This window comes from Anopheles funestus, chromosome 2RL (assembly GCF_943734845.2).
Source record: "Anopheles funestus chromosome 2RL, idAnoFuneDA-416_04, whole genome shotgun sequence".
NCBI classification, from domain to species: Eukaryota; Metazoa; Arthropoda; class Insecta; order Diptera; family Culicidae; genus Anopheles; species Anopheles funestus.
In genome coordinates, this window is record NC_064598.1 from 39,352,128 (window position 1) to 39,375,543 (window position 23,416).

General features: G+C 43.9%; 5 protein-coding genes across 8 annotated transcripts in view; 3 read left to right on the forward strand and 2 right to left on the reverse strand.

Annotated features, from left to right (window-relative positions):
- The window catches only part of LOC125762071 (uncharacterized), a 494,872-nt gene that overhangs the window by 173,619 nt on the left and 297,837 nt on the right, over nt 1-23,416 (reverse strand). The gene's annotated exons all lie outside the window — the stretch shown is intronic.
- On the forward strand, nt 62-9,698 carry LOC125762053 (uncharacterized). Of its 2 annotated transcripts, none has more exons than XM_049423771.1 (4): nt 62-412; nt 3,107-4,207; nt 4,308-4,543; nt 5,295-6,762. In XM_049423771.1, the coding sequence occupies exons 1-4, from the start codon at nt 168-170 to the stop codon at nt 5,381-5,383; spliced, it is 1,671 nt and encodes a 556-aa protein (XP_049279728.1). In that variant the 5' UTR covers nt 62-167; the 3' UTR covers nt 5,384-6,762. The 2 variants fall into 2 exon arrangements, with proteins under 2 accessions (XP_049279728.1, XP_049279727.1); XM_049423770.1 differs by lacking the exon at nt 5,295-6,762 and adding an exon at nt 7,768-9,698 and having other exon boundaries at nt 68-412.
- Nucleotides 303-3,017, forward strand: LOC125762064 (dual specificity protein kinase CLK2-like). The gene is made up of 2 exons (XM_049423800.1): nt 303-412; nt 1,185-3,017. Exon 2 carries the CDS (start codon nt 1,208-1,210, stop codon nt 2,765-2,767), a length of 1,560 nt encoding a protein of 519 aa, XP_049279757.1. The 5' UTR covers nt 303-412; nt 1,185-1,207; the 3' UTR covers nt 2,768-3,017.
- Nucleotides 12,198-16,754, forward strand: LOC125762062 (uncharacterized). Its single transcript, XM_049423798.1, has 6 exons — nt 12,198-14,385; nt 14,930-14,998; nt 15,076-15,761; nt 15,826-16,064; nt 16,130-16,298; nt 16,404-16,754. The coding sequence occupies exons 1-6, from the start codon at nt 14,173-14,175 to the stop codon at nt 16,684-16,686; spliced, it is 1,659 nt and encodes a 552-aa protein (XP_049279755.1). The 5' UTR covers nt 12,198-14,172; the 3' UTR covers nt 16,687-16,754.
- On the reverse strand, nt 17,708-23,350 carry LOC125762069 (uncharacterized). Of its 2 annotated transcripts, XM_049423811.1 has the most exons (4): nt 22,606-23,350; nt 19,626-20,305; nt 19,302-19,551; nt 17,708-18,714 (listed from the first exon to the last, which is right to left on the reverse strand). In XM_049423811.1, the coding sequence occupies exons 2-4, from the start codon at nt 20,058-20,060 to the stop codon at nt 17,945-17,947; spliced, it is 1,455 nt and encodes a 484-aa protein (XP_049279768.1). In that variant the 5' UTR covers nt 20,061-20,305; nt 22,606-23,350; the 3' UTR covers nt 17,708-17,944. The 2 variants fall into 2 exon arrangements, with proteins under 2 accessions (XP_049279768.1, XP_049279769.1); XM_049423812.1 differs by lacking the exon at nt 22,606-23,350 and having other exon boundaries at nt 19,626-20,739.

Below are 23,416 nucleotides of genomic sequence, written 5' to 3' on the forward strand. Positions count from 1 at the left end.
CTTCGCATGGTGTAGCAGCGTTGCTTTCTTTCGAAAATTGACCGTGATTAGGTAAGCATCTCGGTTGGTGCGTTTCCGCTGGAAGTTGTGCCAGTCTAGCCAGATGGTGTAGCTGGTGGTGCAATAGTGAAATTCCGTCGGCGGAACAAACCAACAACCCTGCAGAAATGTGGGGATTATCGTGCCGTCGGTCGCTAACGACTGTTCTTCGCTCGTTTTGCAGTACATCATCATCGGCCAATTTCGGTAGTCGCTTGCGAATCCCGGAAGTCAGCGCAGTAACTACATCCCGACTACATCGGTCACACTGCGATCGTTCGCAGATTCTTCTTCCGACGACTCTATCGGTCACTAGCAGTCGATTTTATTCGACTCCCATCATCCAGGAAGGTTTCGTGGACGAATTTGACATGTAAGTAAATGTGTTTCTAACAGAATGAAAGCAAGTGGTGGACTTTGTAGGATCATGACCAGGTGCAGCGTGGTTTGCACGTGGTAATGGCGTGGTTGTAAAGAGGTTGAAACATGTTAAATAAGCTAGCTGGGTCATTTATGCTTGCGGTATGTTCAGTGCTCCGTTGCGGGGCGTATTTTTCAATGGGAAAAATTTGCTGTGCGGTGCCAGAAAGCAGCACAAAATGTGGTTTTGTATTTGGCCTTGGGCCCTCCATGTTGGGAAACAAGATGGCGGCCGTTAGTCACACACATCTTTGCTTAGTCGATGATGGGTTTGCTTTCCACCATGAGGCGTCCTGTGCTGTACGCGGTGGTGTGGAAAGAGAGAAAGAGAGAGAGGACAGTGTTGCCTGATGGCATGTTTTTCGTTCGCTCGCTCGTCAAATGCGTATGGGTGTGTGCGTGCGAGCGAAGAGAAGGAAGTTGAGCGTTGAGAGTGTGTGTTAGTGAGATGATGATATGATTCGTCTGGTAGGGGTTAAAAATTGAACATGGATAGTTGTGTGTGTGAGAGTGCGTGCGTGCTAACGCTAGCGCCATTGCGCCTTGGGCGGCATAGTGTGTTGGCTTGAATCATTCAGAAAGGGCAGTGTAGTTTTTATTGTTAGTTGCCCACTCGAGTGAAGTACAATCAATTTTTTGAAGTTAATCTATTTCCCATCAACCGTCCAGAGTCGGTTATGATACGTTTTTTGGTGCTTGTTCTCGTAAATCTGTCCACATATCAGCATCAACCATCACACAGACAGCGATGCCACGCTCAAAACGAAGGCTTCATTCGAGGTCCGGGTCCAGGGCGTCTGTCGGCGGCCGGTACGAGGAGAAGCGTATGAAGCATACAGAATCCGGTGGTGACTGCTATAAGAGTGCGAGGATATCAAACACAAGCTCGTCCCGTAGAAAACGGAAGCGTTCAGAAGAGTCCCATCACCAGCGCAGTGTCGGGTCGACCAGTGGCAGCCACAGGAAGAACAGATATCGGGAAGAGAAAACGTCGCGGCGCCACGAACATCGTACCTCCCGGAAAGACCGAGAACGGGAACGGGAACGCGAACAGCGGGAACGTGATCGAGAACGGGAAAGAGAGCGCGAGAGAGAACGCGACCGAGAAAGGGAACGGGAACGCGAACGAGATCGAGACCGTGAACGAGAACATCGAACCGATGGGACGAAAAAACACAGCCCGATAAAGAACGACTCCCATGGGCATTTGATCTACCAACCTGGTGATGTAATACATAATAGATACAAACTATTATCTACCCTAGGTGAAGGCACGTTTGGTCGCGTTGTCAAGGCGAAGGACACGGAAAAGGAGCACACGATCGCACTGAAAATTATACGCAACGTAGACAAGTACCGCAAGACAGCCAAACTGGAGATCAATGTGTTGGAAGAGATCATAGCCAAAGATCCGTCCGGTCGTCATCTGTGCATCCTGATGTTGGACTGGTTCGACTATCACGGGCACATATGTATCGCGTTCGAGATGCTTGGACAGAGCGTGTACGACTTTATGAAGGACAATAAATATCAACCGTTTCCGATGGAGCAGGTCCGCCACATGTCCTATCAGCTTTGCTTTGCGGTAAACTTTCTGCACAGCGTGAAGCTCACCCATACGGATCTGAAGCCGGAAAACATACTGTTCGTAAACTCGGAATATACCACAGTAGTCAGCAGGACAACGAGAAAGAATCGCGAATTGCGACACGTGAACTGTAGCGACATACGGTTAATTGATTTCGGTAATGCCATATTCGATCACGAGTACCATAGCACGATCGTATCAACCCGACACTACCGGGCGCCGGAGGTGATATTAGAGCTGGGCTGGGCACAACCGTGCGATGTGTGGTCGATAGGATGCATTATTTACGAACTGTACCTTGGCATAACGCTGTTCCAAACGCACGACAACCGAGAACATTTGGCGATGATGGAGCGAATACTCGGTCCGATTCCATACCATATGGCGAAAAAGACGCCTACACGATATTTCCCGCACGGGAAGCTGGACTGGGATGAGAAAACTTCCGAGGCGCGGTACGTGCTGCAGAACTGTAAGCCGCTGATGCGCAGTGCCATGTCCGAAGCACCAGAGCACATGCAGATGTTTGATCTGATCGGGAAGATGCTCGAGTACGAGCCAAAGGATCGCATCACGCTAACCGAGGCGCTCGATCATCCGTTCTTTGCGAAGCTACCCCCCCATCAGCGATTGCACCGATATGGCAGCGATAAAAGTATGTCCTCTTCTTCTGTGCCGCCGAGCAGTTCGCGAGAGTTCTCGCACAGTCTGTCGAGATGAAATGATGAGCATGCGCTGCTACTGTTGCTGCTGCGGCTGCTGCTGCTAGTGGTGGAAGATATGATAATATTAGAAATTCTGATTCGCACACGCATGTACACTGACCTAACTATCATGACCATTAGGCGTAAATCGACTCTCCTAGCTTGCAACCACCAACCCATAAAAAGCTATTAATTAAAACCATACGATCTTTAATCGAAAAAAAAACCCGAAAAGAGATACAGAGACCCCCCATCAGTGAAAGTAACAGTAACCGAGCGTGATTTTACCAAAAAAAAAAAAACAAACAAGAGGAAATATCACATGATTTGTATTTTTTATCGTTTTATCTTCAAGGGCTCCGAGATTCGAGCGAGAAGACTACAAGAAGGAACCGTACCACGGTGTGAAGCGTTCCGGAACCGAGTTCAAGCGTGGAACCGGTTCGCGTAGTGGTGGTAGTGGTGGTTACGGTGGAAGTAGCGGAGCGAACGGCTCCGGCGGATATGGAGGTGGCGGCGGTGGTGGTAACCGCTTCGGCGGTGGAGGAGGAATGGGTGGTGGCGGGCGTCGCGAAAAGTGGGCGGATGCCGGTACGCTCCAAAAGATCGATTGGAGCAAGATGACGCTGGCACCGTTTAAGAAAGATTTCTACCGCGAGCATTCGGTCGTACGCAATCGTTCGCAGAAAGATGTCGATCGATTCCTGGCCAAGCACGATATCACACTAGTCGGTCAGTGCCCGAAACCGATCACCGAGTTCGATGAGATCGACATTCCCGATTACGTGGTGCGGGAGATTGAAAAGCAAGGCTACAAGAGCCCGACACCGATCCAGGCGCAAGGTTGGCCAATTGCACTTAGCGGCCTGAACATGGTCGGTGTCGCGAAGACCGGTTCCGGTAAAACGCTCGGTTACATGCTGCCGGCCATCGTGCACATTAATCATCAAAAGCCCGACCCGTCCGTCCGTGGACCGCTGGTTCTCGTTCTCGCGCCGACCCGTGAGCTTGCACAGCAGATCCAACAGGTCGCAACGGATTTCGGCTCGTCCTCGTACATTCGCAACACGTGTCTGTTCGGTGGCTCCAGCAAGGGACCGCAGGCGTCGGATCTTCGCCGTGGCGTAGAGATCGTCATCGCTACACCCGGTCGTTTGATCGATTTCCTCGAATCTGGCACCACTACACTGCAGCGCGTTACGTACCTCGTGCTGGACGAAGCTGATCGTATGCTGGACATGGGTTTCGAGCCGCAGATCCGAAAGATTCTGGGACACGTGCGACCGGATAGGCAAATTCTGATGTGGTCCGCTACCTGGCCGAAAGAGGTGCAGCGTTTGGCTCGCGATTTCCTCGGAGATTACGTCCAGATCAACGTCGGTTCGTTGGAGTTGTCGGCGAATCACAACATTACCCAACACGTCCGTGTTGTTGAAGAACCTAACAAAAATCAAGAGTAAGTGTCATCAAGAACCTTCACCAGAGAGTGGAAGGTGCATGAGGTTTGCGTGTTGATTTCGGGCAAATTTTATTTTTCAATTATTATCTCGCTTTAGACTTGGCAACTTGCTGGAGGAACTGTACCGTGGTGGAAACCCGGGCAAAATTCTTATCTTCACCACTACCAAACGCCGCTGCGATCAGATAAGTATGCAAATCCGTCGCTACGGTTACGACGCGGTGGGAATGCATGGTGACAAATCACAACAGGAGCGTGAACGCGCCCTGAACCGCTTCCGTAATGCACGTTCCTGCATACTGGTGGCAACGGATGTGGCCGCTCGTGGATTGGGTAAGTGTTGACCGAACGTTTTTGCAGCTGCACAAGCTTTAATGAACTGAGATTATTATGAAAGACGAACGGCACGTATAAAAGATGTCACTGAGTGTGTATGAACGGCTTATTTTTTTCCTATGCATAAACCAATTGTCATTTTGGGATGTATGCAAAGGCTCTGAGCGAGAGAACGGTGTGAATGCTAGTGAAAGGTTGTGCGTGTCTGGTGTGTATGTGTAATGATAGTGGAAAAGCACTAATAATTTAGCAGCAGAGTTATGTTGTGTAGTATGTTATGGTGAGCCTTTCCTCACAGTGTGCGCGCAGCAGGCTTTGCCATCGATAAGCGTGCTCGTCCACACACAGCAGATGTTTTGTTCTTCCAATCCCAGAACGCGTGTGAGATACATACTAGTCCCCGAGTTGCTTGCATTTTGGTGTGTTATATCAGCAAATGTTCGCCCCACGGACCTTCAGCATAAATTGTTAGACCACGGGAAAAGAAAGCAATAACGTTAAAGAAAAAAATTGTCTCATCATCTAAGTCTCATCCCCCACTTTTCCCCCAAGCCACTAGGGCGATGAACGCGCAAAATCATCGATGTACCCACATGTGTTGTATGAGTAATATGGATAAATAATAGTGTGCGCGCGGATGCATTCCCCCCCTTTAGATTCCCTTAACTTCCTTCAAAGTCAGACGAATTTTTACTCAATCTTTCTGCTTTCTCTTCTTCCCGATCTCGTGTCGTTCTTTCTATTACAGAGGCCGGACCATCTTGCTGCTGTGGTGGGGATAGTGAGCAAAAGTACATCTCTGCCCGCTGTTTTACATATGTTTCGCCCGTACAATGAAAATGTGCACCAAACTACAACGCGCAGCAAAACCCGCGTCGACCGCCTCTCCCAAAACCCGTTGGTATTGGTGGCGCACGCGGCACACTGTGGTGGTGCGTTCATGGAAAAAAATAGAGATTCATGAAACAATAGTAATGAACGGGAAAAGTGTATGTTACACGGTGCGAGCTTTACACACAAGCGCCGCCTCCCCCTTATGAACATAAAGGGGGAAGTGAGAGATGCATAATGCAATGTCACGAAACAATATCCTCGCCAGGGGCAAAAGGTTACCGATCAAACGGCCTCTAAAAAAAATGGTGTGCAGTGCAGTTAGTGGGCTGCTATGCGTGTGGCCATTCGTTGACTCGCGCAGATTAGCTCACTTACGCAAGCTTACGCAAACACTGTTTAAAATTCAACTACTACTACTATCAGTACTTTCGTACGCACACACGTATCAAAGATATCAGCCAGAGAAGGCTTCATTTCTGGTGGACGCGGCAGCTCTGGTACTATGGACAGACTATGAGCGATCTGTACGGTTAAAATCCTCACTTGAGACATCGAGATCAGAACGAAATTCGACGCAACAGTGCGCGCTAAGAGGAAAACACCGAAATATAATACTCCACGATGTGATGTGAAGATGACTTCTAAACCCAACCTGGGCCAAACTTCGCAAACGATAAGAAACATCACCCACACACACATACACAGATACTCCACAATGCCCTTGCTATTATCGTAAATGGGAACTCTTCACTCTAATCCCTTCTATCGATCCCATGAACGAAAATATGTAACGGATCCGAAGTAAAAGAAGCCGGGCATTGAATGGTGTGTGTTGAGGGGCAAATGTTAGCTGCGCCATTGTCGTCTATGTAATGCTGATACGTGTGGCGGAATGTGCGTACGGAAGAACATGCGGTCACGGAATACTGTGAACACGATCAATACCAAAGGAAGACTCGTCCGGCGGATGACGGTGGACTCGACGCATGCATATCAAGGGATGGAAGCATGATGTTGACCGGGCAGACGTCTTTCCAGGTGGCCCACACCCTTCTCCCAAGTCGTCGAGAAGCAAAACGTGCATGAAGCGCGCCGTGAATAGGTAGCGATCGACGCTGGGCGGCTACTGTATCTGATTGAACACGCAGTATGAATCGCAGCTGTAGTAGTAGTAGTGACACCGAAGAAAGACGCACGACCAATTCTTCTTCTCACGCGTTCAATCGTCGCAATAATACACACGCGTGCGTTGTTTTCGCGGTTAGTTCCTTACTAACTGTATCTTCACACTGCGCGGAGATACAAGTCCTATCGTTACAATTGTCCGTAAGGGGATTATGGAAAGAGCACTAACGTATGTGTGTGTGAGAAGGGAGTAAATGTGTTTACTCACTGGAAAGGCTCTGACGAACTCTAGTGACGGTTTGTATTTTGTGCTGTTCATATTAATTTCGAAGTTCCTTACTTATTAGAGTTAATAACTAATCACATAAACATGAAAAAAGATGTTGCGGGAGAAGGTCTTGGAAAAAAAGAACATGTGATCATTTATAACACAGTCGATTATGTTTGTATGCCGCGCGTAATCGATAATGTTATAAAAAGTATAAATTGATAGCGCTAGTAGGTTTTGTAGTCTTTTGGTTAGCTTTTCATGCAAGGGAACCTTTCATACATTTAATCATTCATATCGGAAACATTTTACATCATCCGCTTCTCATAGTGCCTTATCGTTGCCATATAATCCGGTTGTGTATTCAGTTACCTTTACCTTTTGCCATTTGTGAATTATTATTTTTTAACATTTTAGAGAGAGAGAGTCTCAGCATCTTATCTTATCATTCTACATCCCCAATAATTCTAGAAACTTTTTATCATAATCCGAGTGTAGAGTCGCTGGTACTGAATGTCAAAAAGTTCGTGTTCTGCCAGTGCTGAATATTTTCACTCGAATATAAACCATCTTCAGCCCAAACATAACTCAACGAACCTCCTAACTGTGTCGTTGCAGCGTATATTTTTTTTCGCAGAAGAGACATTCTTACACTTGAACTACTGCAGGAAAAATAATCCCAATCCATTTGCTGTGAATTCTTCATCCATCAATTCGTTCATATAGAGCTTTCGTTTCGATTATTCTGGTTCCACCGGTTCATTTGGTTTGGCAAACTTATGTTCCCCTCTTAAAATCATTCCCTTTTACTCAATTGTGTAGCATGTAGTTAGTAGGGCGCGCTTGAATTTGCTTGAGTTTTTCTTTAGCTCATTATTTTAAAAGAGATCGGACGAGATACGATTACGTTCCTTTGATTGATCCGGCAACAAATCTAACAAATCTTTGCTCTGTTGTTTTGCTTCCTCATTTGAATGTGTGCGTGTGTTTTCAGATGTTGACGGCATAAAGGTGGTCATCAATTACGACTATCCCCAGCAGACGGAAGATTACGTGCATCGTATCGGCCGTACCGGACGCTCGAATGCTACCGGAGAAGCGTACACCTTCTTCACCTACAACGAGCGCAAGATGGCCAAGGAGCTGATCGCCATTCTCGAGGAAGCCCGCCAAACCGTGCCGCCAGAGTTGCTCAAGTGGCGCGGATTCGGTGGCAGCGGTGGTAACCGCTTCAGTCGATTCGGAACATTCCGCGGTGGACGCGATCAGTTTGGTAGCGGTGGCGGATACGGTGGTGGTGGCAACCGATTCGGAGGAGGTGGCGGCGGTGGTGACTACCGGAACGGAGGATCGTCGATGGGTGCGAAGCGACCATACGATAGCGGCAGCAGTAACAGTTACTCGAACGGTTATGGCGCTGCCAGCAGTAGTTCGAATGGGTACGAGCCACGAAACACAAAGCACACCCGGTTCGACGATTAAGGGGAGGGTATGGATGAGGGAACAGCAACAACAAATGTGTTTGTCGTGTAGTGTGTAAGGTTGTGTAGTACAGCGTTCCACGCAGTACGATCGTAGGTTATTTTTGTTTTTTAACGTACAAGAGTAGAAACGCGCTCTCGTGGATCTGTAATTTGCATATTCGATTTGCACTTAATTCCTTACGATAGAAAACTTAAGACCAAATTAGACACCTTTTTTCCACCCAATTCTATTCCTTGATATTCGTAAATGCGCCCTTTACGATGGTCGGTCCCGCCTAGTATCTTTAGTTACATTTTAACCACCCGCCTACGTTACAAGTTTGTGTTCTACATACTGAATAGTTTAACTGTGGGAACTTCCAACCTGCTACATTATGTGGATCGATTGATCCCATACCACCATATGCGTGTGGTATTTATCATTCTTTACGCGCACGCACCAACGTTAAAGCATAGTAAAAGCGGTAAAGCGTCATAGAAATCATTTAAATGTCTCATCGGTATTGTGTACTATTCAGGTTAAATTTAATGAACAGAAGAAAACAAAAGAGTATCAAAACCATACTAGAACTATAACTATTACTTTCTCTCAGGCAAGCAAGGTAAAGTAGACGATCATGAAGAATTCAGCTCAGTGCGAAGTCGTGGGTATTTCTCTAATATTAACATTTTCTAAAACGCGCCACTAGCCATCAGAAGCATGCATGCGGAAGGGTATTTTTTGTTTGTTTGTTTGTAATTTTCTTATATTACTCTGTGATAAATGACAACAGTGTGGTAGCTCTTAAACACACGCATTATATACAACCAGAAAGCGACACAATTACACGCAGTGTTCGCACACGTATAATTCGTCCCCGCGTTTTTGAGGATAATAATGTTTGCTCCAATCGTTATACCAACAAAATGCTCGCCCCACACACTCTATACCCATTAACTGTGTGCGGTAGGTTGGTGTAGATAGCAGGTCCATAATGGACGGGAACGGATTTGCATTATTATGTAGAAACGCGGGGAGAAGGAATCATTCATGCTGTACTATAATATGGCTAACTTTTGCACACACGGCTTTCGCAAAATCCACGTTTTCTCTGGATCTTTGGCTCGATAAGAAGTATCTTATTTATTAGGATCTGTGCAGTAGGCTTGACCTTAGCGAAGAACTCCTTTTCTCGCAGTTAACACAATTCCTGGTTTAATTGGAGGAATTCAAAGAACCAGAAAGAGGAAGGGTTTATACTAGCAGCGATCGCTTCTAGGGTACGCAACGGTTGCCGATCGAGCGCGGGAGAGAAAAGAGAGTGTCGTTTGAAAATAATTTAATTTGTATGGAGATCCCCCCACCCCCATCATCGGCGCGTACAAGTCGGAATTCCCCGCCACCGGGAACACGAAACATGTCCAACAAAAAAGATATAAAAATAAAGATACCTAAATATTACCTTATTTGTTTTCATTCGGCAGCGTTGTTTGTCGTGTTTGATTTTAAATTACTTTACAAATTTTGTTGCTAAACAACTGGTGCGTTTCATTCTCGAACTTCATTTTATTCCTCCACGCCGATTGAAATTTTGCGCAAAATTTTATAAATGGATTTATTTTAATGTCAATTGGTTGAACTAAGTTTCTTTTCACTCAAATAATGCTTTAAATAAAGAAAAGAATAAAAAATTATGAAAAAATAAAAAAATTCTAAAAATTTGAAAATTTCATAAGGCTATAATAGCCTTGCCTTTTTTTTGGAATAATTTTGCAAAATTTTATAAATGGATTTATTTTAATGCCAATTGGTTGAACTAAGTTTCTTTTCACTCAAATAATGCTTTAAATAAAGAAAAGAATAAAAAATCAGAAAAAAATATTAAAAAATTTTTCAACTCGAAAATTTCATAAGGCTTACCCCTTACGTTTTTTTGAGAAATTTTGCAAAAAAAATAAAATTGATTTATTTTAATGCCAATTGGTTCAAAAAAGTTTGTTTTCACTCAAATAATGCTTTAAATTAAAAAAAAAATTAAAAATCAGAAAAAATAAAAAAAAATATAAAAATTTGAAAATTTTATAAGGCTCATTTTTGCGCCAAGTTTTGGCTATAAGTCGGTCGGTATCCAACGGATCGCCAATCTTTAACCTGTGGTCGATAGATGGCACCAATGGCTACATTTTCTTCTTGGACGGCCATGCCCTCAGATGTCTGTGCCAGAAGTTGTTCGAGAAACAAAGTTCCTTACCCTGTTTGAGAAAATGTAAAATTTTCCTCATTTTTGCACCAAGTTTTGCCTATAACTGGAACTATATCCAACGGATCGCCAATCTTTAACCTGTGGTCGATAGATGGCATCAATGGCTACATTTTCTTCTTGGACGGCCATACCGTCGGATGTCTGTGCCAGAAGTTATTCGCGGAACCAAGTTCCTTACCCGGTTTGAGAAAATGTAAAATTTTCCTCATTTTTCAGCATTGTAGCAAATTTGAAAAATGTGGTACATTTTAATGGGAATTTGTTGCAATAAGTTTCTTTTCATTCAAATAATGCTTTAAAAGAAGAAAAGAATAAAAAATCAGAAAAAAATTAAAAAAATAATTTTAACTCGAAAATTTCATAAGGCTTACCTCTTGCCATTTTGTTGAGAAATTTTGCAATTGATTTGTTTTAATGCCAATTGGTTCAAATAAGTTTATTTTCACTCGAATAATGTTTTAAATTAAAAAAATAAATAAAAAATAAGTAAAATATAAAAATTTGAAAATTTCAAAAGGTTCATTTTTGCATCAAGTTTTGCCTATAACTCTGTCGGTATCCAACGTATCGCCCATTTTTAACATGTGGTCAGTAGATGGCACCAATGGCTACATTTTCTTCTTGGACGGCCATGCCCTCAGATGTCTGTGCCAGAAGTTATTCGAGCAACCAAGTTCCTTACCCTGTTTGAGAAAATGTAAAATTTTCCTCATTTTTGCACCAAGTTTTGCCTATAACTGGATCTATATAAAACGGATCGCCAATCTTTAACCTGTGGTCGATAGATGGCATCAATGGCTACATTTTCTTCTTGGACGGCTATGCCCTCCAACGGCTTCCTCCAAAAAATTAGAAAAAATTTAAAAAATTCTAAATTCCTGAAAATTTCCTAAGGCTATAGCCTTAGCTTTTTTTTGGGAAATTTAGCAAAATTTTAAAAATCGATTTATTTTTATGCGAATTTGTTGAAATAAGTTTCTTTTCACTCAAATAATGCTTTAAAATATAAAAAAAGAATATTTTCTTTTGCAACTCGACTCACCACGGCTACATGCTCACACTCATGAGTGAGTAAGTGAAAAAAGAGTCGCTAAAACTCCGCTTGGTGAGTGAACGAAACTCGTTCAATACAACGTTCCAATTCATTATCTCACTCTTACTCACTTTGCACATCTCTACATCCCACAAAGAGGTAACATGGTCTAGTACATTCACCACTAAATCTAATGTGCATATGATTGCATACTTACTAGGGGTTAGTTTATGGTGAATGTATTTCTATTACACCGTCTATTGCATACCCATAGGCGTAAAACGAATTCGAATTACTAGCATTTGATTACCTATTATCCAACAGATGGCGCTAGCTTAATAAAGCTTATACTAGCATGCTACAGGTGGCGCTAATTATCGATTTTTAATTTATATTGTTATCGCTAGATGGTGCTAGCGTACCATTTGTTTTTATTTCATGACATATAGATGGCGCTTTAATAGCTAATAATGCCAAATGTTTTAATGGCTCAAATTGGAAAACAATTAAAAAATAATCGATATTTTAAAATAACTGGAAGGAATTAGTTAAAATTATGTTTTAAGTTTTTCAACAAAATCACATAAATATGAATTCTTTTTCTTCGGGACTTGTTCTAATTTTAAAATTTCTTCAAAAATGAAAATCGCTTAAAAGGATCCGAGTGTATTTCAAATTGATGTTTGGAACCATTTGAGGTATACGCATATACAATGAATAAATATTCCACCTTGGACACCTTGCCAAAGAATTGTCTACCATACCAAAGAGATGGCCATATTGACAACAGTTCTCCGTCTGAACCTTTGTTGATACCTCCGGCCGCTTAACACGATCAGATGGCCAGAACCAAACCTCCAAATATAGGACCAAACGGGCCAGAATCTTTCAAAAGTTTCCGCGATCGTATCTCCTCGGACATGAAGTGTACCACGATGACTTTTTTACACAACTTTGAGTTTGAGTTTACACAACTTTTACAGGCTTTGAGTCTCCAAGACTACATTCGCCTCTACAACTCCGTAACGATGGGGGGAATATGTGCATTTGTGTTGTACGACTCAACGTTTTACAACGAACTACATTCGCTAGAGGCTGTTGGTCATGTAAATGCAATAATACCGAACGAACCAGAGCTTAATACATGTGTATAATGTTTAGTCCGATTACCTAGACAAAAGAGACGTGGTTAGTCCAAATAGAGATATAATGATGATGGTGATGCTTTCATCAAATGGATCGCGAGAATACATTGATTAACCTAGCGGTTTAAAACTTTTCTGCATTAGTCTGTTTTCCAGGGGTGAAGCTGATTCCAATCTATTCCATAGTGGGATCAACGAGAAGTTATATAGTACGAGTTAATTCTGTTTGAATAACGAGGACACTACGATGGCTACCAGAGTAACGAGAATGAAACATAGTCGAAATACCTGATGAGGCTCGGAACGCTTATTGTGCTGTAGAGATTCCGTTGATCAATTCGACCAGAAGTGTAGTCAATGGCCATCTCTTTGCCCTTTCTTTCCCACTAAAGGACCAGTCGATTCCCCAAAAGTTAATAGCCTTATATTTTGGATTGCCTTGTTAGACGTGACTAATGTTATTCAAAAGATCTTTAGGTTTGTCTCTTTGACTTAGGCAAATACCGAATACGATTGGAAACTTATTGTCTAGCAGTATACATCCCGCAATGGCCCATACACTAGTACAGTCAACACCTTCACCTGCGTTTTTCGCAAACTTAGCGCAATGTTTAACTCTCGTCGGTAAACGGACCCCCGTCAAGCCATGTCACACAGCAAGACAGCCTTCCAGTTTTATGTAACGAGCGAGCACATAAACTTAACCCACCCATACATCGGCAGTATTGCATCCATACACTTCCGTAGGAAATAGTTCAGCTAGTTGAACGCATTGCTTACCCATCCAGCAGGCAAGGAGAAGTGCTGTGGTGCACGTTACTATGCGAAACGACAGAACGGTTACAGTTTTGATGCACCTCGCAAGTGCACTAATTGCTGCAAAGTATGTGTAACCGGTGGAACCGACTACGATGTGCATGTGTCACGATACTTCACCAGTGGACGCGGACGAATTTGAAACTGGGACCAAAAAATCCAAGGCTACTGCCTGATCGCCTACTGACCCACACCGGTGCGATCGGTCCCATCGATCGAGCGGTTTGGTGATTTGCTTAAGCGGAAGTGCGCCAAGACAGATATGTGTGTTATTAGCCGATGGATTCAGGGTCACGTACGCTTGCAGCTTCCACCGGTACGGTGCCATTACTCCCTGCAGTCAAGATATACAGGAGGTTCGAGAAGGTGACACAAACAGATCGTACCATAACCGGTTGGTATTGAGCGTGATCGTACCGTTTGTCAACAAGCGGCAATGGCAGTCGGTTATTGTTTCACGCGAGGGATTACGGAGAAGGGGAAACGAACGAATAACGCGTAACGTTCGGGTTTAAGCTAAACCATTCCTCAGTTTCCTTCAATCTATCCATTCGATCGGTTTACGAACAGTTGTTCGGTGCGCAGTGAAATGTTTAGCTGATGTGAACAAAAATTAAGTGAATTTATTTTGTTGTGGTTTTATAACGAATCGATAGTTACGTGCGTACGGCCAAAAACATGGTGGAAACACAAGTCACACCACCAACGTTACACCCGAAACCGACCGCAACGGTGACGACAACCATAACGGCGGTGGGCGAACCGGAACCAATTGCTCCATCGACCGAAGATCATTACGATCCGTCCGTGCGGATATTGCACATACCGAAGCAAACGGATGGATCCTGCGGATTTCATCTTACCCGCAGCAAATGGGATCCATATCCTTGGGTAGGTGAATTTCCCCATAATCGAAAGATATCGTGCGCTTACTACGTTTTGTCCAATAATTAGACCAACATTTAGTTGTGGGCAGAATAATGGATAAGTTAAAGATGGCTGAGATGTGCGAAGTGAAAGTCGTCGTGATTGACATGATGACGAAAGAAAAAGTTGGATACCCAGTTTTTGGTGGTGAATGTGATCAAAAATTTATCAACAATTAATTACATCCATTAATTCATTCGAGTCTCTTCCGTGTGCTCTTGTGATGGTGGCCCTCGGATTGTGCGTTGCGGCGCGCTCTGATGCTCATTCATTGAAATCTCCGACGACCTTCACCTTCTCTCGAATGCGATGCTTGGTTGATACACGAGAGACTATCCAGGCACAAGTCTGCGGATCTGTCTGCTTCGATCCGCCAACCCGTTTCAAGGCGATCTTCTTTCGAGCAACAGCAATAGGGGTTGCTCCACGATATTTATTTCGCGTTATGATGGCTTATGATCGTGTCTCTCTCTCTCTCTCTTTTGTATTTCTGTGTCACCATCATTAGGTCAGCGGTGTTGATGCAGACTCACCGGCCGAGGTGACCGGGTTGAAGGTTGGCGACTGCGTTCTGGAGGTAAAGGAATCGCTCCGGACTGGAAGTATGAAGTATGCGGGATTAATAAACGGAAACGTTAACCTTCTCAACCGTAGGTTAACAACGAAGATGTCCTTGGTATGCGAATCGCCGAGGTTGCCGGTATGGTACGATCAAAGGCGGACATTGTGACGCTACTGCTATGGAGCACTGGCATGGAACCGGCCTGCAATCCGGAATCCTTATGCTGCGGTCCGATGCCGATCAATCTCGAACGGCTCACCGCTAGCATGCAGACGATCGTGGCCGCACTCGAGTGTCCGGTCTGTTTCGACACCATCCCGCCGCCCGTGTTTCAGTGCCAGAATGGCCATCTGGTGTGTTCCCGGTGCCGTGTACGGGCGGAACGTTGTGCCATCTGTCGGGAGCGTTACACGATCGGACGTTCGTTGCTGGCGGAGCAGGTTTATCAATCCATTACGGAGGCGTTCAATCTGCGCGAAGGTACGGATGGAAAGTTGCGCGAACGTTTGTTCGGTGCCCGCTGTACCCGACAACCAAAACGTGCCACATCGTGCGACAGAAAGAAAAGTCCGTACGGTAGCGATAGCCATCTTGGGTCTATGGGACGACCGATACACTCGCATACGCACAAGTTCCTCGCGCGCATTATGGGCAAGGCCAGCTCGGTAGACAACCTCAGCAAGCACCACAGTCCACACACACTGCCACCGGATGTGGTGGGCGACCTGCAAGGTTCGAAAGCAAAGTCGCTATCGTTGTCATCGAGCGAAATATTCAAGTAAGCGAACGCGTTTCACTGTTGCCGTGTGATCTTCACTAAAAACTGTTTCTTCACATTACAGGCGTGATAATTCAGTGTCGGTGTTACGATGTCCATCGGCAAATCGATTGGCACCGGAGCTGTCCGCTTCGTACAACAGCCTCACCATTCGTCGACCGACCTCGTCGATGTCGTGCAATGTTTCGGTGGAAAGTTTAAGTAGCATTCCGGAGAATGGTATCCAGTTGACCGTTCCGATGCGCCCGTCACAGGTGTCATATCATTGTCCTTGTGGCGAGTACTGCAGTGATTTAATTGCCGGTAAGTCATCCATTCCCAAGGAGTTTCTTTCGCAATTTTCATTTGACGTAAGTCTTTCTTTCTAGCACCGGAACTGCAGGAACACGTTACCGTGCATCATCGTACGCCGGTGATATCGTTCGGTACGGCCTCGGCTGAAATATCTCTCCCACCGAGAACGCCCGTCGATAATGCCTGTCTGCTGTTATTGCTGGATGGACATAAATTTTGGTTAAAGTTAATCTCCGACACAAGGTAAAGAGCTCAACTTGATGCCGGTTTGAAGGTCACTGCGGGGTTGTATATTTATTAACAGTTAATCGGCATACTGTTTTGTCTCGCTCGACTCACATTTTACAGTACCGTTGGTGATATCTTTCTGTCCGCTTTGTTGGAGGGCAGCTCGGAGCAAAGCAAAAACTATGCGCTGGAAGTTATTATCCGCAAGGAAGGGTTCGACCACATTCTCGGCAAGGAGCTCATCTCGCGCTCAGAGACTTATTCCATGGTGGACAAATCGTGGAACGATCTGGTCAACACGAAGTCGGGTGTCCTCTATACGGGCGTTTGCATACGGGCTACCTTTAGTCCGGATACGGAAATCTTACTTAAAGCGTCCATCAAGCGCCTCGCAGATCTTTAATGTCATGTGTGTCATGTGTGTGTGATGAATTTGAAGTTAAAGAATATTCTTCCATTTAAGCAGAAATAAATGTTAATAAATCCTTCGTTATATTCTATATCTTCTACAGGGTGAAATTTTATGAACGAATCTTTTGTTCAACGATCAATTCAATTTTTCAAGCTCTTTAGCAGTTTGCAGGTTGGTTAACATTTATTAAACGTTCGCGGACTAGGCGGCCGCGGAAGACCCCGTGCCCGCCAGTGTATAAAATCAGAAATATTTTCCCAATCGCATCATTTTACCCCGTCACTAACCGTTTAGCAATTTAGATTTTTTTTGTGAAATTCCATATAAAAAAATCCGAAAAGTCGCTATACGTGTATTTTCAGCGAAAAAACGCTATTTGAAGAGCGACTTGACGCCATGACAGTTTTCTGTAATAATAGAACAAAGAATAAAAAATTATAAAAAATAAAATAACTCCAAAAATTTAAAAATTTCATAATGCTGTAGCCTTACCTTTTTTTTGAGTAATTTTGCAAAATTTTATAAAGTGATTTATTTTAATGCCAATTGGTTGAAATAAGTTTTTTTTCACTCAATATATTATTAAAAGAATAAAAAATTATAAAAAAATAAAATAACTCCAAAAATTTGAAAATTTCCTAAGGCTATAGCCTTTATAATTGCGAGTTTTCGCTAAAAATACACGTGTAGCGACTTTTCGCATCTTTTTTTATATGAAGTTTCGCAAATTTTTTCTGAATCGCGTTCGCAAACGCGACAATTGCTAAGCGTTTAGTGACGGGGTAGTGACCCTCTGCTTGCATTTGAAATATTTCACCGCGCATGAAACATTTCATTCAAATTGCTCTAGATTTGTTCGAATGTGCAATATTTGAAATTCGTAGCATGCGGAATTTCCATGTGGTCGAAAATATTGGCTAGCCGGTCAAACACGCCTTGTTTTCTTCCTAATTTTAAATGGAACGTGCTTCCAGACCAATTCAATAAATAAAGAAATCATACAGATATAGAGTTAGCTTTACAGTTAATATTTAACTTTATTATAATGTTCGAAAACAAAAAACATTCTTTATTTCCCTTTCATTTCCCTTTCATTACCATGTCACCGATCACAAATGCGCCACAATTGTACGACTCGATCAGGCTTATAGCATTCTTCTTGTAAGCGGTTGGTAACGATCTTAGGGAAGGTATGATCAGTCTTATCAGCGGAAAAATATACCCTGGACGATCGTTTGTTAGCATCGCTTTATGTACTGAGTGGATCGTTGGCTTCATACAGACGTACGCAAATGCGCATACGTCGAATGTCCTGTTTTATTCGGGTGTATTGCTTGCTTCTTAGAATCTTCTGACAATTCCACTCGAGCGGAACCGGTCGTCCTTGCCAGGATCCGCCCGTTATCGTTTGCCGATGATCATCTGTTACGATGGGAAATAGTTGCACCTGAAATTGGGCGCTCTCGTGCTCCTCACCCAAATGCCACATCCAGGAGAGCGTATCGTTTGGTTCCTCCAGACTGCGAAACTTTGCCACGAAGAACATGTGATTGCCCTTGAACGATGGGTTCGGCAGTAAGACTACACAGGGCAGCGAGTTGCCACCGTCGACCAGCGTGACGTCCACCGTATCGCCGGCCGTGACGTAGTACTGCACGACGCTGATTTGGTGTGCTTTTTGCAGGTGAATCAGGATGTCATGTTGATTTTTCATCCGCGCACAAGGCTGACCGGAAGGGCAGTGGAACGTGACCGGTACGTTGGGCGCTGGTGTCGTCACCCGGGACGATACCATTGATGCCGGCGTGTCATTAGGGCCGATGTTTGCTTTCAATTTGAATGCGTGCTTGTGCGTGAGCTGATGCGCTGGTTGTGGTCGGTGCTGTGATGGACGATGTTGGTGCTGTCGGCGCACCAACGGAAGCCGTCCAGCGATATTTGCTTGCCCATTAGGTGGCTGCTGCTTGTGTGTTGCATCCTGTGCTTTTGGCTCCAATGCAGTGTGCTGTTGCTGATCCGCTGCATATACGCGTGTGTTTTTGAAGAAAGATTGAATGATTGATTAGTGTAATGCAGAAGATTAGTACAAAAATAAAATATTAAAACTAGAGCCTTACAAGGGAACTTAATACAAATACCAGTAGATGTCAAAAAGGTCATCAAAATTTGCCATTATTTACAAAACTAACTATTAAAAATACACTAAACTCACATTGCTAAAACATCATCAATTTAATGAAAAAGAAAAATTTAAATAATTGTTGTTCATTAAGAACACAATTTTTGAACATACTGCCAAAACAAATTAAAAATTCAAGTATTAAGAATTAAGAATGTATTTCCTAAAAAAGTTATACTGAAGTTACACTGAGTGCATCAACTGATTCATAGAATAATGACAATTAATTCACTGCTTCAAAAAGTGTCAGAGGAATTGGTTAAGAGGAGACTTTGAGTCTTGTGTGGGATAGAACTCCTAACCCAGAGTGAATAGTGGAACCAAGAGGCCAAAAAAAAAACAACTCAAAAACTAAAAGCAAAAATTTTTCTTTTTGTTTTAACTAATTTTCCACCTGTCCTTCATTTAAAGATTAGAGTTAGCTCACCTTCACGGCCCAACGTTTGCACCAGATAGTGAAACAGTTTGTCCGCCACGATGCATCGTCCACGGCCCAACACTTCCCGACAGATCGGACACTTGGTTGTTCGCGAGCGGCATCCGGAACAGATCAGATGTCCATGGTTACATTGCCACGAAGGTGGTCGAATGATCTCCAAACATATTGGACACTCGAGCAATCCGGTAATGCCCTGCAGACAGTTGGCGAACCGTGACAGTGACTGTGGATTAAGGTTCTGTCAAAGGGGAAAGAAACACAGGATGAAAATTTGCTAAAAAATCTTAATAATTTTCCTTCAACCGTACGTACATTTTTCTCAAAGCCCGAATTCCACAGCAATAGTTCAACACCGGCAGGAGACGTGCGGGAGATTTTTCGACCCCGGACACGTTTGGCAATATCGATCACTTTGAGACCGAGCAGATCCTCTCCATTTGCTTCAAGCACACAGTCACCGATCCGTACGCCGGCCATATCCGCACAGGACCCATCGACGACACCGCTCACCCACGGATAGGGATCCCACGGCGTACGGCTGAGATGTAACCCGAGACAACCGTTCTTATCGGCTGGTACGAAGCAATGACGAAGCTGGTCACGATTTTCCCGCGGATCAGTCAACTGTTGGATCTCCGGAATCGATGGCAAGGGTGGTGGTTTAATTATTCGCGACGGTAGTTGCAATCCATCTGGAGCCATCTCGCTCAACGGTCGAAGCTGGGACGAAGATTTCACGGTGGACATGTTTGATAAGATCGCTCCGGTAGCAAAGTTACCACCGACATCGACCTATATCCGTCCAATTAGTGCGTCCCAATGGATTGAAGTTTGCTTTTCTTTTTCCAAAGCTCCAACCCGAAAAAGTGCTAGGCTCGCTTCGGTACGCTTTCACCCTATTTCTCGTCCGGCGTCTGGTGAAGCTGGTGGCCACAAAAGTGTGCCGCAGTGCCGTTGACTGCGTTCGAGGAACGGAACCCGGCTCAAATGGTCTGAATGGGTGGGAGAGTAAAATAGAAAAAAAAAACCCGAAGCGAACAATAAGCGAGCGATGCTAACGATGGGAAAAGTGAATGAAAGTTGGCGTGTAATGAGCGTAAATAAAATCCGAAGGAAAATCCGATGTTCCCCTGTGTGAACGGTACGATGCATGATTTATGCATAAAGCGAACGGAAGAAAAGAACCGCGGCTAGAATGTTGTCACTAACGGGGTTGGTAGCGCGTGTGGGGTATCTTTCTTCCTATCGTATTCCCTATCTAGACTAGACAGAAATCGGAACAGAAATGAGGACACATTTTCTAGTCCAATTCATATTTAATTGCATCAGTCGTGGGTCATGCAGATACGGAAGTATAAAATTCTTATCCACGCGTAACTTTAACACCTTTTTGGGCGAAGTATTGGGAAGTAAATTTTTTCACATTCAATTACGAATTTTAAGAAAAATTTTACCGGCAATTATGTGAATTTTTAAAAACGCAGAATTATTGGTTATTATTATGTTTAATACATAAACATCCTGGGGCGGCCTTGGAGTGTATATGATAAGCGGCGCCGGTTCCACACGGCGAGACCGAATATCAAATCTCATGCGGAAAGTCCCAGCTAGCGAGGGCTGGTTTGGCTTAGTGCTAAAAATAAGTCTTGAGGCCATTCTTAAGAAGTAAAAAAAAAACACATAAAAGTCTTATCTAACTTATAGCTCATTAATTTATTTAATCCAAATTTAAAAGCTCATCAATTATTTATGATAAAATAAAGTAAAAACTTTAAAGAAATTTGAAAGCAAAAAAAAGAAAATTTCAGATTCTAGATCGTCCATTAAAACAATACTAAGTCAATAGATGCGCTTAAAAAAATGTTTGATAAATTTTTTTTGTTCAAGTTTGCTCAAGAACTTTCGCGTAACGATTCTACCTAAACTAATCATATGTAAAATCTACACTATTAATGTTTCTAGAAGCAACAATTAACGTTTCTTACTCTGTTTAATTGCTACACCACCACACTGTTCACTGCCGTTCCCAAGGTCATTTTTGCCACCGGAACAGGTGTAAACAAAGCGGAAAGCATAATAAAAGCAGAAGAAAAATAAATAGACTACATGTGTGTGAGCACGAAGGGCCTCCGGTTTGCAAAAAAAAAAAAAAACAAATCACTTCAAAACAGTTACAACTAAAAAAAACATACACTCTCTTACAGACTGAACACCCTTTAAGACCTTAGCGGTTGTTAGTGAAGAAAGCCACGATGAATGACACTTTGGCTGAACTTGAACCAGAGGACACACTGGAGTGCATAGTTCACACATGGTCCAATGGAGCGCGTGCAGCAAATGGCCGCTATATTATAGAACCTTTTAATGAGCGTGAGATGCAATGATCCTGCATTTGACGTCAGTAATTAAAAACAAACTACATATATCCAGCCCCGAAGGTGTGTGTGTGTCGGTTCGTGGCGAAGTAATATCAAATATTTTTCCTGTGCGAAAAAGGACGAACGACCCGTTCCAATTAGATGGTGGCTATCAGCGGCACAATCGTACAACGGGAGACCATAATGTACCGGTTACACACCCAAGCACAAACCACGGATCGACGCGAACCGTCAGTAACAAGAGTTATGATGTTTTTTTTTGCGCGCGAGAGCATCGCGATTGCACCGAAAACGGCCGGGGGTTGGAAAGAAATACTCGTAAAGAACTGGGCGAAAAATAATTATCTAACCACCCATTAGTAGCGTTACAAGTGCTCATTACGCCGATGCCAATGCCATATTGTATCATTTGTTCGCTGCTATGTGGCAACCAAACTGTATCGGTGACTCTCCTCTTCTCGCCAGTCAGTGTATTTTTGGGCCGCGTGGTTCGAAAGCTAGATCGGCCCGATACATCCGACCTGCATGCTGCATTTCGCTGGGATTCATTAATTCATCTTCATCCATCCATGAGTGGGTTAGACAGAGGGAGCGAGAGAGAGTGTGTGTGTGTGTGAAAACAACGGGATTGATTTTGCAGCACGCTGTACAAGCACGGATTCCCACGTGGTCAACGGAGCGAGAAATCTCCAGCGGTCGGTTTTATGTCATAGGGCATGGAGAGAAAGTGGATGCCCGACCAATGCCGATGATGTAACACACCGATCTAGGTCCCCACCCCCGTGAGTGCATTATTTGTTTGTTTTTTGCCACTATATCACGATCCAACACGATTGCACGAATGTGTATGATGAAGCATAACGCCACGCCATGGATGATCTTAATCATTTATCACAAAACTTCACGAAACACACCTGAAAAAGGTTAGATCCACCGGGACAACCGGGACAGCTGGTTAATGAAAGCTTCTCACGCACTCCAACTCCACCGTTACAACAGCCGAACACAACTCTACCGACCAACTGACCGACTGATCGACACCGTCCGTAGCGTTTCACGATCGCGCACCAACTAACGCAGATGGCGTGCGCCACTTGTACCAAGGGAGATGTTTAGTTCGGCACACTCTCCACCAAGTGGCTGTTGCCACTTGCGATGATAAATCCGACGCTGGAGACACGTCGCGATGCGGAACTCCCCATAACAACAACGGCAAGGAAAAAAAAGTCGGCTGAGCAGTCATTCATAATGCATCCAAAGTGGGTGGAATCTAACCGGCGCCCCAAAAACCGGTTTACCCTAACACGTAATCGGCTTTAGTAACATTTTCGATATTTCCACTTCCTTTTTTCTTGGCATCGGCCAGATGGCATGAAGGGGGATTCCAGTGTAGCGATTAGTAACGTATCGGGATCGGTTTGCTAGCCACTTGGAGATGTGTTTCGGAGTTGATCGTAGGTTTTTGAGCTGTTAACAAATTAGTTCGTAGTACAAGAAGCCGTGGAAAACGAATCATAATTTTGTTAGACAAAAGTTGGATTTTTGTACTAAGTACGTTGTCGCCAACGAAGAATATGACACGCTCGATATCGAAATCATGATGATCGTGTACGCGTGTACACGTGTACAACAAGAATAGGAACCGCTATAAAACCGCGAATAAGCACAATAATAACCACATGTACAATAAGAATAAGAATATATTAAGAATAAGTTTTAATAAAT